This window comes from Molossus molossus, unplaced genomic scaffold (assembly GCF_014108415.1).
Source record: "Molossus molossus isolate mMolMol1 unplaced genomic scaffold, mMolMol1.p scaffold_m16_p_5, whole genome shotgun sequence".
In the NCBI taxonomy this organism is placed as follows: Eukaryota; Metazoa; Chordata; class Mammalia; order Chiroptera; family Molossidae; genus Molossus; species Molossus molossus.
The window spans coordinates 2,064,856-2,080,770 of NW_023425388.1; the positions used below are offsets into that span (position 1 = coordinate 2,064,856).

General features: G+C 60.3%; 1 protein-coding gene across 1 annotated transcript in view; it reads right to left on the reverse strand.

Moving 5' to 3' along the window:
- The window catches only part of URB1 (URB1 ribosome biogenesis homolog), a 59,457-nt gene that overhangs the window by 38,369 nt on the left and 5,173 nt on the right, over positions 1–15,915 (reverse strand). Inside the window, exons 5-10 of the mRNA XM_036242659.1 lie at positions 14,149–14,245; positions 12,567–12,652; positions 12,016–12,141; positions 10,178–10,302; positions 4,721–4,916; positions 3,158–3,295 (exon numbers count right to left, since the gene is read on the reverse strand). Coding sequence (XP_036098552.1) covers positions 3,158–3,295; positions 4,721–4,916; positions 10,178–10,302; positions 12,016–12,141; positions 12,567–12,652; positions 14,149–14,245 — 768 coding nt within the window. The remainder of the gene's footprint in view (positions 1–3,157; positions 3,296–4,720; positions 4,917–10,177; positions 10,303–12,015; positions 12,142–12,566; positions 12,653–14,148; positions 14,246–15,915) is intronic.

A 15,915-nucleotide genomic window follows, 5' to 3' on the forward strand; every position in this document is an offset into this window, starting at 1 on the left:
GGCATCCCGCAGGGAACCAGCTCTCCCCTGGGCGCACAGCCCGACCCCGGGCCTCCAGCACCAAGTTCCTGTGTACTCAGACAGCAGCAGGCACCCCGCAGGGAACCAGCTCTGCCCTGGGCGCACAGCCCGACCCCAGCCCGACCCCGGGCCTCCAGCACCAAGTTCCTGTGTACTCAGAGAGCAGCAGGCACCCCGCAGGGAACCAGCTCTCCCCTGGGCGCACAGCCCGACCCCGGGCCTCCAGCACCAAGTTCCTGTGTACTCAGAGAGCAGCAGGCATCCCGCAGGGAACCAGCTCTCCCCTGGGCGCGCAGCCCGACCCCGGGCCTCCAGCACCAAGTTCCTGTGTACTCAGAGAGCAGCAGGCACCCCGCAGGGAACCAGCTCTCCCCTGGGCGCACAGCCCGACCCCGGGCCTCCAGCACCAAGTTCCTGTGTACTCAGAGAGCAGCAGGCATCCCGCAGGGAACCAGCTCTGCCCTGGGCGTGCAGCCCGACCCCGGGCCTCCAGCAGCAGGAGGGGCGTCAAAATGCTCCCTCACTGCAGGAGTTGAAGAAGATCCCAGAGGCTGTGCTATTGCCCAAAGAAAAGAGGCAGGCAGAGGCCCGGCTGGTGGCAGTGTGTTCCTGGGCCAGCAGCGGCCGGGCATCTCCCGGGTGCTCGGAGACACGCACCATCTCAGGCCCCAGCCCAAACCAACAGGACGGTCAAGCCAGGAGGCTCTGGCTGGGACACTGGAGACTACGCAGAAACCAGAGGCTTTCGGATGGACTTCTGGCTTGATAACCGGGATGCCCCGCATCCCAGTCGGGGGGTCAGGGGCTGCACACTCGCTGCACCGCGAAGCAGCTCCACAGAGAGCACCCTGAGCTGGAACGGCTCCCGCCTGCGGTCCTTCGAAGGCAGGCCCAGACGGGGGTTCACAGGCACACCCCACGGCTCCAGCAAAGGCTCAGCCAACAACAGCCCGAGGCACTGCCTCCACACCGCATCCCTGCTTCTGAAATACGCTCAAGCTTTCCCTCCTGATTCCAACAATGGCCCTTAAAAGTGACCAGATGGGCCCTGGCCGGTTTGGCTCAGCGGTTGGAGCATCAGCCTGCGGTCCTGAGAGACCCGGGTTCGGTTCCCGCTAAGGGCACGTACCTTGGTTGTAGTTTGTCCCCAGCCCTGGTCGGTCGTGTGGGTGGCAGCCACTCGATGTGTCCCTTCACGTCGATGTTTCTCTCTCTCTCTCTCTTCCTCTCTCTCCCTCCCACTCTACCTGAACAAAAAATGTCCTCAGGTGAGGAAAAAAAAAAAAAAAGTGACCAGATGACAGTGAAGAATAAGAAAACATACAACTCCAAACCCACACGTCCCGGGTCTCCCTCCCGGTAACGGGCGGAGCGCAGGGAGGCCCACTGGAGACAGGGCAGAGCCGCGGCCTCCCCTCATCCTGCAGCCACACTGCCCAGGGATGGAGCAACCCGGGGCCACACCCTCCCCCAGAACACACACCAGCTGCCTGGTACCAGCCCTGGGGGCAGACGCAGCGGGCCACGCAGAGGCAGGTCGGACACGCCCCAGCAGGTGCAAAGGCAAACTGCTGTCTCCCACAAAGTGAATGGGCAGACAGGCTAGGCCCGAGTGTGCTCATTACGATTCACAACCAGAACAGGGGCTTCCTGCCTGGTCCTCACCCACCGCCAGTCTCGGCACAGACCTGGTGGGCGCCAACCTCCTGCAGTCTAAGGCAGCGGTGCTCAACCTATGGGTCATGACCCCTCTGGGGATTGAAAGACCCTTTCACAGGGGTACCCTAAGACCATAGGAAAACACGTATTTCTGATGGCAATTCACAACCGTAGCAAAACTACAGTTATGAAGTAGCATCAAGAAAATTCCCAGACAAGAAAAAGTTAAAGGAGTTCATCACCACCAAAACCCTTATTATATGAAATGATGAAGGGTCTCTTCGAAGAAAAAGATAAAATATATGAACAAACAAAATGGCAACAAATACGTATCTATCGACAATGGAATCTACAAACAAAATGAACAAGCAGAACAGAAACATTCTCGTAGATACAGAGAACAGTTTGATGGTTACCAGTTGGGAGGGGGGTTGGGGGAATGGGTGAAAAAGGTGAAGGGATTAAGAAGCACAAATTCATTGCTAGACTGACAAACCTCAAAGGGAAAGGGGCTCGGGGGTGGGAAGAAATAAACCGAAGAACTTATCTGCATAACCAATGGACACAGACAACAGTGTGGGAAGAGGCGGGAGGGAGGTGGGAGTGGGGAGGAGGGAGTCAATGGGGGAAAAATGAGGAATATGTGTAATACATTCTACATTCAACAATAAAGATTAAAAAGAAGAAGAATTTTATGGTTGGGGTCACACACATGAGGGCCTGTAGCAAAGGGTCGCGGCATCGGGGAGGTTGAGAACCACTGCTCTAAGGAGTCTCTGCCCATTGCCACCAGGCCCCCACACCCAGCTGTGTTCCTCCCCAGCTCAGCCGTGTGCCCCCCAGAAGACCCTGGTCCGACTGCTCACGCCAAACCCAGCCCCGAAGGAGGGTGACTCCACCTGCCCCGGAGACACCCAGCCCTGCACCCCTCCTGACACCAGGCCTCCCCCAGGTAGGTCCAGCTGCAACCTGGGTCGAGGAGGAGCGGCAGGGCCCTGGGCCCCCGTCTCCCAGCGCTCCAGACGCGCACCCAGAGCCACGAGGCCCCCAGAACATGGCTTTGATGGGCCTGGGGACCTTTTATAATTAAAAAACATGAAATTTAAGTATTATTTTTTTCCATGAACACAGCCTCTAAAAATGCCTGAAATAACTAGTCCCCAAAGTACATGTTTCCCAGAAACCTACCCACGAGTCACTAGAACCACAGAGAGAGGTGTGCCAGCCCGGTTCTGCCACACCGTCCACAAGCCCCAGAAAGTGACCCTTTCACACATGGTCTCGGGCGGTGGCCACGGGGCTGTCCCTCCTGTGCCGACACTGGCCCACCTCAGGCCCAGGGCGCCCGCTCGAGCCGGAGCAGGCAGTCACCCCTCGCCCCAGCTGAGACGTCCCCTCCCCCAGTGGGTGGGCACGGGAAGACCTCCGAGGCTCACTGACCGCCCAGCCCAGCGCGCAGCAGGGAGGGAGCACTCACATTCAGCGCCTGGGTGAACATGACCTTGTTGCACACCGGGGGCACGGAGGTCACCATCACCATCGCCACGAGCCGGGGCATAGGGATGAACTCCTTGGTCTGAAATGCCCGGGAAATCTCCGGCTGGGCCTCGTAGATCTGTGAGAGGAGAAAGAACGAGCTGGTGCGGGGCGTTGAGTTCCTCAGCTGAGGCTGACGGTCAGCGGCCAGGGCGGCCAGGTCAGTGCGACGGGACCGAGACGAAGGCTGGGACTGGGAAGATCAGCCCCAGGCCCCCGCCAGGAAAGTCAGGTCACGAGGTTGGCGGGTTCCTGGGCAGCGACCTTCAAAGCAGAGCTTGGCCTGTGGTTTGAAGGCTTCTTAAAACCTCTGACAGCAAGTGACTGCCAGAGCTACCAGCCATGTCCCCGGCAGGTACCGTGCCCGACAGGCACCTGGCAAACGAGGGCACCTTGCAGCGCTTCCCAACCCCATGGGGCAGGGTTATTTTACGTTAAAATAAACACGTCTACAGATGACAGACTCCAATGAGGGTACGTAATTTCCCTAGAGGGGTGAGGACTCACACCCAGGCCTGCCCGCCCCTTCCCCGGGGAGAGCCATGCCAGGGCCGTATCCCACAGGTGCGGCCACAGGGCTCCCGTCACCAAAATGAGGGGCAAAGACACACGTGAGTACCGCACAGGGGCACTCAAGGAGAAGGCGAGGAGGAGAGAATAAAGACTGCTTCACAGTGACCGCTGCCGGTCGAGGGGCCGCCGCACAGGCAGCACACAGATGGAAGAGAGAGCTGCCGGGGGCTGGCTGTGGGCTTCCCTGGGAGCAGCCGGGGGCTGGCTGTGGGCTTCCCTGGGAGCTGCAGGGGGCCGGCTGTGGGCTTCCCTGGGAGCAGCCGGGGGCAGGCTGTGGGCTTCCCTGGGAGCTGCAGGGGGCCGGCTGTGGGCTTCCCTGGGAGCTGCCGGGGGCCGGCTGTGGGCTTCCCTGGGAGCTGCAGGGGGCCGGCTGTGGGCTTCCCTGGGAGCTGCAGGGGGCCGGCTGTGGGCTTCCCTGGGAGCAGCCGGGGGCTGGCTGTGGGCTTCCCTGGGAGCTGCCGGGGGCTGGCTGTGGGCTTCCCTGGGAGCTGCCGGGGGCTGGCTGTGGGCTTCCCTGGCAGATGAGGGGACGTTGACGTCTTTGCTCAGAAGGAACCCATACGTGTCCACTTAAAGCAACAGACCACCCCACAGTCAATTCCCAGTTGTTCTAAATACTTGAAACAGCAGTTTAAAAACTGCCCAATAGTTCACTGGTTCCAGCCTGAAACTCACGAAGCTCTCACTGCAGAATCGAGGTGCAGAAGCGGAATTGGCTCAGCCGACCTGAAAGCCGACCCCCCAGTTCAGCTGATGAGCACCAGGAGCCCCAGTGGACAAGGACAGCAGCACGTGGTCTAACACATCCCCCGAAGGACCACTGAAAGTTCTCCTCGCTCCGCTGGTCACAAGGTTGCGCCTCCCTGCCGCCCGCCACCCCAACCCTGAACTTGGCCCACCACCCCGCAGACTGAGGTCCCGAGGTTCCCACCTTGTTCAGGAGTTTGATGTTATTTGACCACGTGGAGCTCACTCGTGGATGGAAGGAGAAGGCAACCTCCTTGAAGTACTTGTGCAGCAAGTCGGGGCACACTCGGAGGATGCTCACCACCAGCTCGGCCACCAGCTCGTCGTCTGCGGCCGTTCTCAAGCCCAACAGGAAGTGCAGGAGCGTCAGGTTCCCGCCTCTGCCAGAGGAAGAGGGCCAGTAGGGAACTGTCACGGCGAAGAGCTCAGGGTGATCACAGGTCACCAGCAATTTCCCGTGCGGCACAAAGCAGGGTGTCTTCACAGCCAGGGTGGGGTTCCCAGGGCAGGGCCTGCATTTCAGCCCTCCTATCCCCTCCTCCCGAGATCCACCTGACGGGTAAGGAAGAGGGGGAAGCCCTGCCTCCGCCCGCCTGGCCCACCATCTGCCCAGAAGCCAGTGTAAAAACAGGGCCAAACCCCAAATAAGCAAGAGGGCCCCACGCCCCAACCTCGTTCTGAGACTGCACTGACCTGCTGCCTCCACTCACAAAGGAAAGTGGGTACACATGCAAGTGTGCGCAAGTACAAGATATAAAAAATGCACCCTTCCTTTGAAATGATGCTTTTTTTTTTACATGAAATACTCAAGAACTGCCCAAGTCCATAAAATTATTTCTCAAAGGTCTTCTGCTTCCTGTTTCTAGCTTATTTCAAGTTCCCACACCTTCACGCAGCGGCTGAGAGCAGCTACACGAGGGGAAAGTCTTCAAAATGTACCACGAGGCCGCTTCAAGGAGAACAGAAAGAAGGGGAAGAACCTGTGGACACCGAAACCCGCAGAAAGGGGGCCACCAGCCCAGGACGCCACAGCCAGAGGGCAGGCGCTGGGTTTACCCCAGACGCCTTTGAAGCTAAGGGGCCTTTTCATGTCTGCTTGGCACCTCGAAGGCTCACACCCAGAGCCCCGCCAATCTGCCTTGTGCAGCCACGCTGCTGGCTCCCAGGACCCGCCCCGCCTGGTGTCCCCTCACGAACCCACAAAATCTAAGGTGCTACAGGACAGCTTTACACATAGTAAAACCTTTTCAAAAATTAAATTAGAGCCCTGTCCAGTTCTGCTCAGCGGTTAGAGCAGCAACCTGAGGACCAAAGAGTTGTGGGCTCGCTTCCAGTAATGGACACGTACCTCAGTTGTGATTTGGTCCCCGGCCCTGGTTAGGGTCGTGCAGGAGGCAACCAGTCGATGTGTCTCTCTCTCTCTCTCTCTCCCCCCCTTCCTCCCACTCTATCTGAGGATAAATGGAAAAACATCCTCAGGTAAGGATTAACAAAAAAAAATGTGCCAGGCCCGGTTTGACTCAGCAGTTAGAGCACTGGCCCACGGACCAGAGAGTCCCAGGTTCAGTTCCCGCTAAGGGCACGTACCTCGGTTGTGGTTTGTCCCCGTCCCGGTTGGGGTTGTGTGGGTGGCAACCACACGATGTGTCTCTCTCACATCGATGTTTCTCTTTCTCTCTTCCTCTCTCTCTCTCTCTCCCCCACCCTCTCTGAAGATAAATGAAAAAATGTCCTCGCGTGAGGATAAAAAAAAAAAATTTAAGAAGGATAATTTTTTTTATCCTCACCTGAGGACATTTTTCCATGTTTTGTTCAGATAGAGTGGGAGGGAGAGAGAGAGAAGCATTGACGTGAAAGGGACACATTAAGTGGCTACCACCCATACAGCCCAACCAGGGCTGGGGACAAACTGCAACCGAGGTACATACCGAACCCGGGTCTCTCTGGACCACAGATTGATGCTCTAACCGCTGAGCCAAACAAGCCAGGGCACAAATAATAACTTTTATCACAAAACCATCATCTGAAAAGCTTAAATTCCTTAACATGGAAAGTTCACGAGGAAGACCCAGCTGGTGCTGCGAGGGGATGGAATGAGGTCTGCAGAGCTGTGAACACCACGTGGACACAATGTAACAAGACAGAGGCTGCTCTAGGTCCCGCCCGCCCTCCCTGGCCGGGCTCCTTCATGTCCGTATCCCAGAGGAGCCGGTGGAGGCGGGCAGAGTCAGCACAGCACAGCCCACCATCTGCCTGTTGACCAGGCTCCAGGGGCACGGTCACAACAGGTTCATACCCACACTGCTCCTGTACTGCATGGGCACGGCTGGTGCCATGGTCCAAAGTCCGAGCGCCGGCCCTCGAGAGCGAGCCGCACCATGGCCCACAGGCCCGAAGCCCTGAGCACTGGCCCTCGAGAGCGAGCGCACCATGGCCCACAGGCCCGAAGCCCTGAGCACTGGCCCTCGAGAGCGAGCGCACCATGGCCCACAGGCCCGAAGCCTGAGCACTGGCCCTCGAGAGCGAGCGCACCATGGCCCACAGGCCCGAAGCCCTGAGCACTGGCCCTCGAGAGCGAGCGCACCATGGCCCGCAGGCCCGAAGCCTGAGCACTGCCCCTCGAGAGCGAGCGCACCATGGCCCACAGGCCCGAAGCCTGAGCACTGCCCCTCGAGAGCGAGCGCACCATGGCCCACAGGCCCGAAGCCTGAGCACTGCCCCTCGAGAGCGAGCGCACCATGGCCCACAGGCCCGAAGCCCTGAGCACTGGCCCTCGAGAGCGAGCGCACCATGGCCCGCAGGCCCGAAGCCTGAGCACTGCCCCTCGAGAGCGAGCGCACCATGGCCCGCAGGCCCGAAGGCTGAGCACTGGCCCTCGAGAGCGAGCGCACCATGGCCCACCAGGCCCGAAGCCCTGAGCACCCGGCCCGCGAGAGCGAGCGCACCATGGCCCACAGGCCCGAAGCCTGAGCACTGCCCTCGAGAGCGAGCGCACCATGGCCCACAGGCCCGAAGCCTGAGCACTGCCCCTCGAGAGCGAGCGCACCATGGCCCGCAGGCCCGAAGGCTGAGCACTGGCCCTCGAGAGCGAGCGCACCATGGCCCGCAGGCCCGAAGCCCTGAGCACTGGCCCTCGAGAGCGAGCGCACCATGGCCCACAGGCCCGAAGCCTGAGCACTGGCCCTCGAGAGCGAGCGCACCATGGCCCACAGGCCCGAAGGCTGAGCACTGGCCCTCGAGAGCGAGCGCACCATGGCCCACAGGCCCGAAGGCTGAGCACTGCCCCTCGAGAGCGAGCGCACCATGGCCCACAGGCCCGAAGGCTGAGCACTGGCCCTCGAGAGCGAGCGCACCATGGCCCACAGGCCCGAAGGCTGAGCACTGGCCCTCGAGAGCGAGCGCACCATGGCCCGCAGGCCCGAAGGCTGAGCACTGGCCCTCGAGAGCGAGCGCACCATGGCCCACAGGCCAGAAGCCCTGAGCACTGCCCCTCGAGAGCGAGCGCACCATGGCCCACAGGCCCGAAGCCTGAGCACTGGCCCTCGAGAGCGAGCGCACCATGGCCCACAGGCCCGAAGGCTGAGCACTGGCCCTCGAGAGCGAGCGCACCATGGCCCGCAGGCCCGAAGGCTGAGCACTGGCCCTCGAGAGCGAGCGCACCATGGCCCACAGGCCAGAAGCCCTGAGCACTGCCCCTCGAGAGCGAGCGCACCATGGCCCGCAGGCCCGAAGGCTGAGCACTGGCCCTCGAGAGCGAGCGCACCATGGCCCGCAGGCCCGAAGGCTGAGCACTGGCCCTCGAGAGCGAGCGCACCATGGCCCACAGGCCCGAAGCCCTGAGCACTGCCCCTCGAGAGCGAGCGCACCATGGCCCACAGGCCCGAAGCCTGAGCACTGCCCCTCGAGAGCGAGCGCACCATGGCCCACAGGCCCGAAGCCCTGAGCACTGCCCCTTGAGAGCGAGCGCACCATGGCCCGCCAGGCCCGAAGCCCTGAGCACTGGCCCTCGAGAGCGAGCGCACCATGGCCCGCCAGGCCCGAAGGCTGAGCACTGGCCCTCGAGAGCGAGCCGCACCATGGCCCGCAGGCCCGAAGGCTGAGCACTGGCCCTCGAGAGCGAGCGCACCATGGCCCACAGGCCCGAAGCCTGAGCACTGGCCCTCGAGAGCGAGCGCACCATGGCCCGCCAGGCCCGAAGCCTGAGCACTGCCCCTCGAGAGCGAGCGCACCATGGCCCGCCAGGCCCGAAGCCCTGAGCACTGCCCCTCGAGAGCGAGCGCACCATGGCCCGCAGGCCCGAAGCCTGAGCACTGGCCCTCGAGAGCGAGCCACACCCGCCTGCGCCGCTCGCCTGGTTTTCGTCAAGCACCTGCCAGGCACAGGCTCTGCAGACCAGCTGTTCCCACCCGCACCCACCAGGGAGCACAGCAGGTACACCAGCACGCAGGGCGTGGCAGTCACAGCCAGCCGCAGAGCCCGCCCGGCTGGACAGTGGCGGCCGGGCCACCTCCGCAGGGGCCCCCAGAAACCTTGTGGCCTGAGGGAGCAAGACTCAGGACTGTGGGGACACTAACGTCCCCACACGTAAAGCCCCTCCTCTCCATGGAGCGCACAGCTGTCTTTCGCTCATGGTTTCAGACACATGTGTAAACCGCAGCTTACTCAGACAGACCCGCAGGGTGTTCAATATGCCACTTAATGATCCCGGCTTTACGGATCTACTTGGGGGAGATGTGGGTGATCTAAGCGTGGAGTTATGGTGCACAAGACTGTAAAAGTCGGCTGTAACACTGCAGCAGGAAACGGAGCTTGTTCTCACTGACGAGAAAAAGAAATGATGGGCAAGTTAAATCACAGCAGTCTCAGAATCAAAACAAGGCCAAAGGCACAGCAGGGAGAAACACTCCCCGTGTCACCCTATTTCCTGACTGGCCGAACTAAATCAGACACCCTGCGTCCTGACAGGCGAACGCCAAGGGCTAACGCAGGAGTCACATGGTGACCACGTGTCCAGGGCTTCTCCGTGTCCCAGACACAGGTTGTGGGAGCAACGCACCCCATAGCTGGCCATTCCAGCTACTCCGGGTAACAGCACGGTGTGCGCCCCACTCGCAGAAGTACAAGGAGCAAGCGCAGGGGACACAGCCTAGGCTGTGAGCTGCGCACTGTCCACGAAACGTGATGGGCACGAATGTGAACGGTGGATAAACACAAGCTCAAACTCCTGCCTGGTCAGCAGCTGTCTTGGCAGAGGACTGTTCCGCTATTACAGGGATGAAGCGGACCCCTGGGGTTGCAGCTGAGCCCTGCCACTCACAGGGGTGACCCAGCCTCGCTGCAGACCTGGAGCGACGACACCCCTCAGGGCGGCGGCGAGGCCTGTTCTGGGGCAGCCTCTGGGAAGGCGAATGAGGACTATTCTCAGGTCCAGCCTCCAAGTAACACAAAGCACCTGCCTGGTGACGATGTCCTAGCAGCTCTGTCCACGTCAGCGGCCCCCAAGACCTACTCCCCGAGGGCACGTGACAGGAGCTCTCTGGTCTCGGATTCACCCCTGAAAGCCGTCCCCCTGCCACTCTCCCTGCGGTCACGCTGGGTGACTTCTGCGGACACAGCTCGTTCTCAGGAGCCCACAGCTCACCTGCCGGAGGTTCCCAGAGACGCGTCGTAGAAGTTGATCCCGTGTTTGAGCGAACAGCAGAGATCCAGCAGGAAGTGGTGCACCAGCGTCCTCACCGTGGTTTTCCCCGCGTCTTCAGCAGAAACCTGGGCAGGGTTTAAAGAGCTCCATGAAACCACATGGCGACACGCCTCAGCGACAGGGCCACACGCCCAAGGACAACCCGGTGCCACTTCAAACAGAGCAGCAGAGAAGCGGAGGCACCAACATCAGAAAGTACTCCCGAGGCCACGCCCAAACCTGCGTGTTTAAACCAACAGGTGCTTCGACTGCTGCTGCTCTCGTCAGTCAGCCCACGTGTGGGGGTGTCCTTATTAAGCCTCCGGGGCCTCCTGCTAAGAGCACAGAAGGCGCTGCGACCGGAGGACGGCCACGCCGGGAGACCGAGGACACAGCACAGTGGGCTCTGCGGGGTTATTAGCGACAGGACGTCTGAGCCCTCGTGACTCCCACCACATCCAAATTCAGAAACAGCCTGAGGAATTCAGACAGAGGAGAGTCAGAGACACTGGCCTTGGTCAGCATCAGCCACTCGGCACTTTGGTGACCACTGCCCAGCACGCTGCATGTCAGTAGGCGAGGACACTAGGCTTCTCTAGATGCTCAGGACTCTGAATTAAAAGCGGACAAGCCCTGAAACTCCAAAAGCCAGATGTGAGAAAAATGGAAGGAAGGAGAAGAGGGGCAGGAGAGGAGGCGGAGCCTGCGCCAGCCCTGTAATTCTACTGGGCAAGCACTACAGGGGACAGTTAGATGTCGCTCAGCTAAAGGTAACTGTTTTTCTCTTAAAAAAATTTAGCCCAGCTGGTGTGACTCAGTGGACTGACCGTGGTCCCATGGACTGAGAGGTCCCGGGTTTGCTTCCTGGCCGGCACATGCCCAGGCTGCGGGCTCAATCGCTATTTCTCTCTCTCTCCCTTCCTTTCTCTCTAAAAGGTCAATAAACATATTCTTTTTTCTTCGTTGATTTTAGAGAGAGAGGAAGGGAGAGAAAGAGACAGAAACATCAACGACAGAGAACATCAATTGGCCAGCTCCTGCATGCCCCCCACTAAGGATTTGGCCCACACCCTGGGCATGTGCCCTGACTAGGAATCGAACCGGCGACCTCTTGGTATATGGGTAGATGCTCAACCACTGAGCCACACCAGTACTAAAAAACAGTATTTAAAAAAAGTTTAGCCCTTGCCAGTGTGGCTCAGTGGTTGGGCGCAGTCCGCTGCACTGGAAGGTTGCAGTTCAGTTCCCAGTCAGGGCGCACGCCCAGACTGTATGCTCAACCCCCAGGAGGGGGCATGCAGGAGGCAGCCAATCAATGTTCTAGCTCTCTCCTCCCTCTCTAAAATAATCAATAAAAAAAATCTTTAAAGTCCAGCCGGTGTGGCTCAGTGGTTGAGCATTGACCCAGGCACCAAGAGGTCACTGGTTTGATTCCCGGTCAGGGCACATGCCCAGGTTCTGGACCAAATCCCTAGTGGGGGCATGTAGGAGGCAGCCAATCAATGTTGTCCCTCATCGATGTTTCTATCTCTGCCTCCCTCTCCCTTCCTCCCTCCTGAAAATCAATAAAGAAAAAAATCTTAAAAAAAACAAAACAAAAGAAAAAGTTTAGTATCCCAGTACTGCAGAGTGGAAGAAGTCTCCCTGTACAAGAAAGAACGCCGAAGTCCTGTCGCATCGAACGGGAAAGCTAACACGACCACGGGAAGGCCACGGCCAGGAGGGGAGGCAGACGCATGCTCGTCTCCAGCGTCTGCTGCGAGGCTCATGGGTCACGGGGCCGACGGCAGCCACTGTACCTGGGTGTCTCCCAGGTCCACGTCGACCGCCCCGTCCCAGCTGTACAGAGACGCTATGTGGGTCAGCAGCTGCCCGGTGAAGAAACGCACCTTCTGGGTTTTGGTGATGTTTTTACTGTGAACCACCTGAAAACAGCGAGACAAAGCAATTTCAAGAGATTCCACTTGTAAAATAGTGTGGTTTGGGGGGGGGGAGCACTATAAAAATAATGTAGGCTTATGAGAAAATATTTGGCCCAAAAAAGGAAACAAGATGAAAGAAAAACCCAACAGAGCCGTGGCCCCACCCTGAGGACACACGTGTCTGTGTTGGGGACTCCTGGCCTCTGGGAGCCCCGTGCACACAGCCTGTGCCCGCTCCTGCTCACAGCATGAGCCCCCCATCGTCAGGGATTCTGCTCAAACATCCCTTGGAGGGCTGGGCATCATTCCATCCTCCGTGTGACAACTTAGCCCCTGCCCAGGGCGTGGCGCTCAGGCCCTGTGAGCACAGAGCGGAGGAGGGGCAGAGTCCTGCCGACACTGGGCAGACCCGCGCAGCCAGCACACACCTTTGTTCTCAGCGTGGACAACAAAATGTTGACGGTGGAAATCCTATCCTCCTTTACGCCTGAGGCGAAGATGCACGGAATAAATTCTGAAAGTAAACATTCAAAGCATTACGTTTGAGCACATTCCGAATGTGGGAAAATGAATGTCACTCCCCACGCGGGACAGCAGACGCTGCCTCGCGCCCCTGTTTGGAGCTGAGTCTTCTCCGAGAGGAGAACCACCTGCTGACGCAGGGAGACCGCTGTCCAGGCCACAGGGCTCCCGGCTTCTCAGCCTCCACTCCTCCCCTTCACTCGGACCCTTCACTCACCACTGACGGTTTCAGAGAGAACCTGTTAGGGTCAGTTTTCCAACAGTTCTCTTTGCTTAGACGTGCTCAGAGGCGACAAGTGAGGGTGGTCCTTTCAGTGACCGGAGACAGAATTCGGGGAGCCGGTGGGTCCCGGGAAGGAGCCCGCACAGCTCACCCTCGCCGTTTCCCACAGCCCGGGCCCGGGCAGACCCAGCACCAGCTGCAGTCACACCGCACACGTCTCGGGCAGGCCGTGCTCACAGGGCACCCACAGCCCAACGAATGGGCTTTACAGCCAGCTCTGGCCTGGCCGGTGCGGCTCAGGGGATGAACTGTCGTCCCAGGACCAAGAGGTCCCAGTTCGATCCCCAGTAGGAGGCCTGCAGGAGGCAGGATGTTTCTACCCCCCCACCCCCGTCCCTCTCTAAAAAAAACCCAAATAAATCAATAAAATATAAAATAAAAATGTGCTTTTAAAAAACAAAAGTCAGCCCTGACTGCACAACCCCGAGCGGAGGTGACAGCTGACGCTGACGTGCCTGTTCTCTGCCACGTTACCGCTGAGACAGACCACAGGTGAGCTCTGCAGCTGGACCAGGCCGGCGCAGGTGGTGGGAAAGCCCACCGGAAGCACCGCGTCCCACCTCCCCGAGCAGCTGCGCCCACCTATCCGGCCTGCCCTCCAGGCGCGCAGTCAGCCCTGCTGGGTGGTTAGCTCGTCTTCACGGGAGGAAACACGGCCCTCCACGGAGCCTGTCCTCACACCCAAACCATTTCCTCAGGACACCCGAGCAGACAGGTACTGCTGGATCAATCACTGCACGAGTTTCGATGCCCTGGCCGAGTGCCCGGCAGGAACTGAGGCCCGGCCCTGCCACCCCAGCCCCAGCAGTGTGGATGAGAACCATGGCACCGTCCTGAACAGGAGTGGCCTCCCCTGCGCCCACAGACTCTGCACGGAAGGCAGGCGGCCCCAACAGATCAAACCACACATAGCCTCGCGGGAGGGAGACATGGGTGGGCCAGGGAATTCCCGGAAGCTCTGTCGCTGACATTCTGGTGACACCAGGCACAGCCCCGCAGTAACCACACGCAGGTACCAAGTGGAGCCAGGCTGCCCAGGCCACGAACCGGGCACGCCCTGTTTGCACGGCCCTGAGGCTCACACCTACCCTCCGCTGGGATGTGGGCAGCCCCGCACAGCGTGTCAGCAACACGTGTTCATTCTGACCCCGTGCCCTAAGCCTCACCGCCCGCACCCCCGTCGCGGAGTCGCCAGGTACACCCACCTTTCAGCTCCAGCACCTGCACCACCGTGCTGTCGTCTCCGGCGATCAGGAAGGACAGAGCAAACTGGATGTAGGCCAGCCTGACGTCATGCACACCCTGGGGACAGAGACCAGGGTGAGCGCGGATCCACACACGCCCGTCCAAACCCAGGGGCGTCTCTACGGGAACATGGGGTTTTCTGTGCTCCCCTCAATCCGCTCCTCTTCCTTCTCTTCCAAGCTCCCCCTGGGCATGAAAGCACGATAGACAGAGCGCCCTCCCCTGGCTGTGTCACGCGTGTCAGCTAAGGACCACTCTCCAGGCATCAGCCTCATGGCCGACAGGTGCACCCACGGCTGTGAGGGTCCAAAGATAGAGAGACTGCGCTGTCCCCAGTGAGGCGCAGGGAGGTGACGTCTGGTGTGCTAGAGGTCACACACCAACCACAGACACCTAAGCAGAAGCGGTCCTGCCACAACCCAGCCTGGCCCCCAGGACTGCGCTCTGACCCGTCCTTAGGCATGGCCGTGGCCGGGGACAGTGGCCTCCTCGACCGGGGCCCAGGCCATAATGGCAGCCAGCACTGCAGGGGTCACAGGGCCATCTGATCCGCCATCCCTCCCAGTAACTCCCAGACAGATGTGCCTCGGCGTCCCTGTGCATCCACAGGACATGCCCTCACCACCAGGCCGCCAGCTGGCCCGGACCCCCCACCACTGACCCACGCCACACGCCGAGAGCCAGGCTGAGGTGCCGAGATGACGGACACTGTCCATTCTCGGGAGGCTCATGGTGAGCACCGCCCCCAGCTCTCCAGATGCCTCATCGCACAGAGACCCAGGACCCGCATGGGCAGTGAGCGTGTCACCGCGGTCCACGCAGCCCTGTCAAAGCGTGCTGGGAGGATGCTGACACGTGCCCAGACGACTTCAGGTAGGTGTGTCCTTTGCCAGCTAGTTCCGCCAGTTTGGGGGTTTTCGACCACTGGAATGCTGGTCCCAGTTACCTGCCCTTCTAGACCTTTCTGCCCTGTATGGACACAGCACAGTGGGCACAGGTGCTCTTGGTCCCCCAGCAACAAATTCGGGCTGAGATGGGCTCCAGCTCCCACCTCCCGGCACCCACCTTGTATGAACAGACCCCGGGCTCCAGCTCCCACATGGAGAAATAAACCCTGTCACACAGCCCTGCCCACCCCTCCTCCCTCAGCCCTCCCAGACACAGCCCTGCACACCCCTCCTCCCCACCCCTCCCAGACACAGCCCTGCCCACCCCTCCTCCCCACCCCTCCCAGACACAGCCCTGCCCACCCCTCCTCCCCACCCCTCCCAGACACAGCCCTGCACACCCCTCCTCCCCACCCCTCCCAGACACAGCCCTGCCCACCCCTCCTCCCCACCCCTCCCAGACACAGCCCTGCACACCCCTCCTCCCCACCCCTCCCAGACACAGCCCTGCCCACCCCAGGCCTCCAGCTCGGCCCCCACCAGACAGCTGCTCACTGCCTGCAGCCCCCGTCTCAGCAAGAGGCCCGTGCCCAGTCCTCATTCCTACCCCGTGGCCTCACAGGGCTGTCACCCCGGGAAGAGTGCGTCCCGAGTGCTGCGGCCTGTTCCAAACACTTTCTCAAATAGACCAGAGTATCCGTGGTGACACCGCTGTTGGGCACAGGGTCCTTCACAGTGCTTCCTCTGGCCGATGACAAACACCCATGATCCCCTCCCTTTACACGGTTTAAATAAGTTCCTCTGGGGGTGGGCGTGAGGCAGAAAACTAAAAAGATGCAA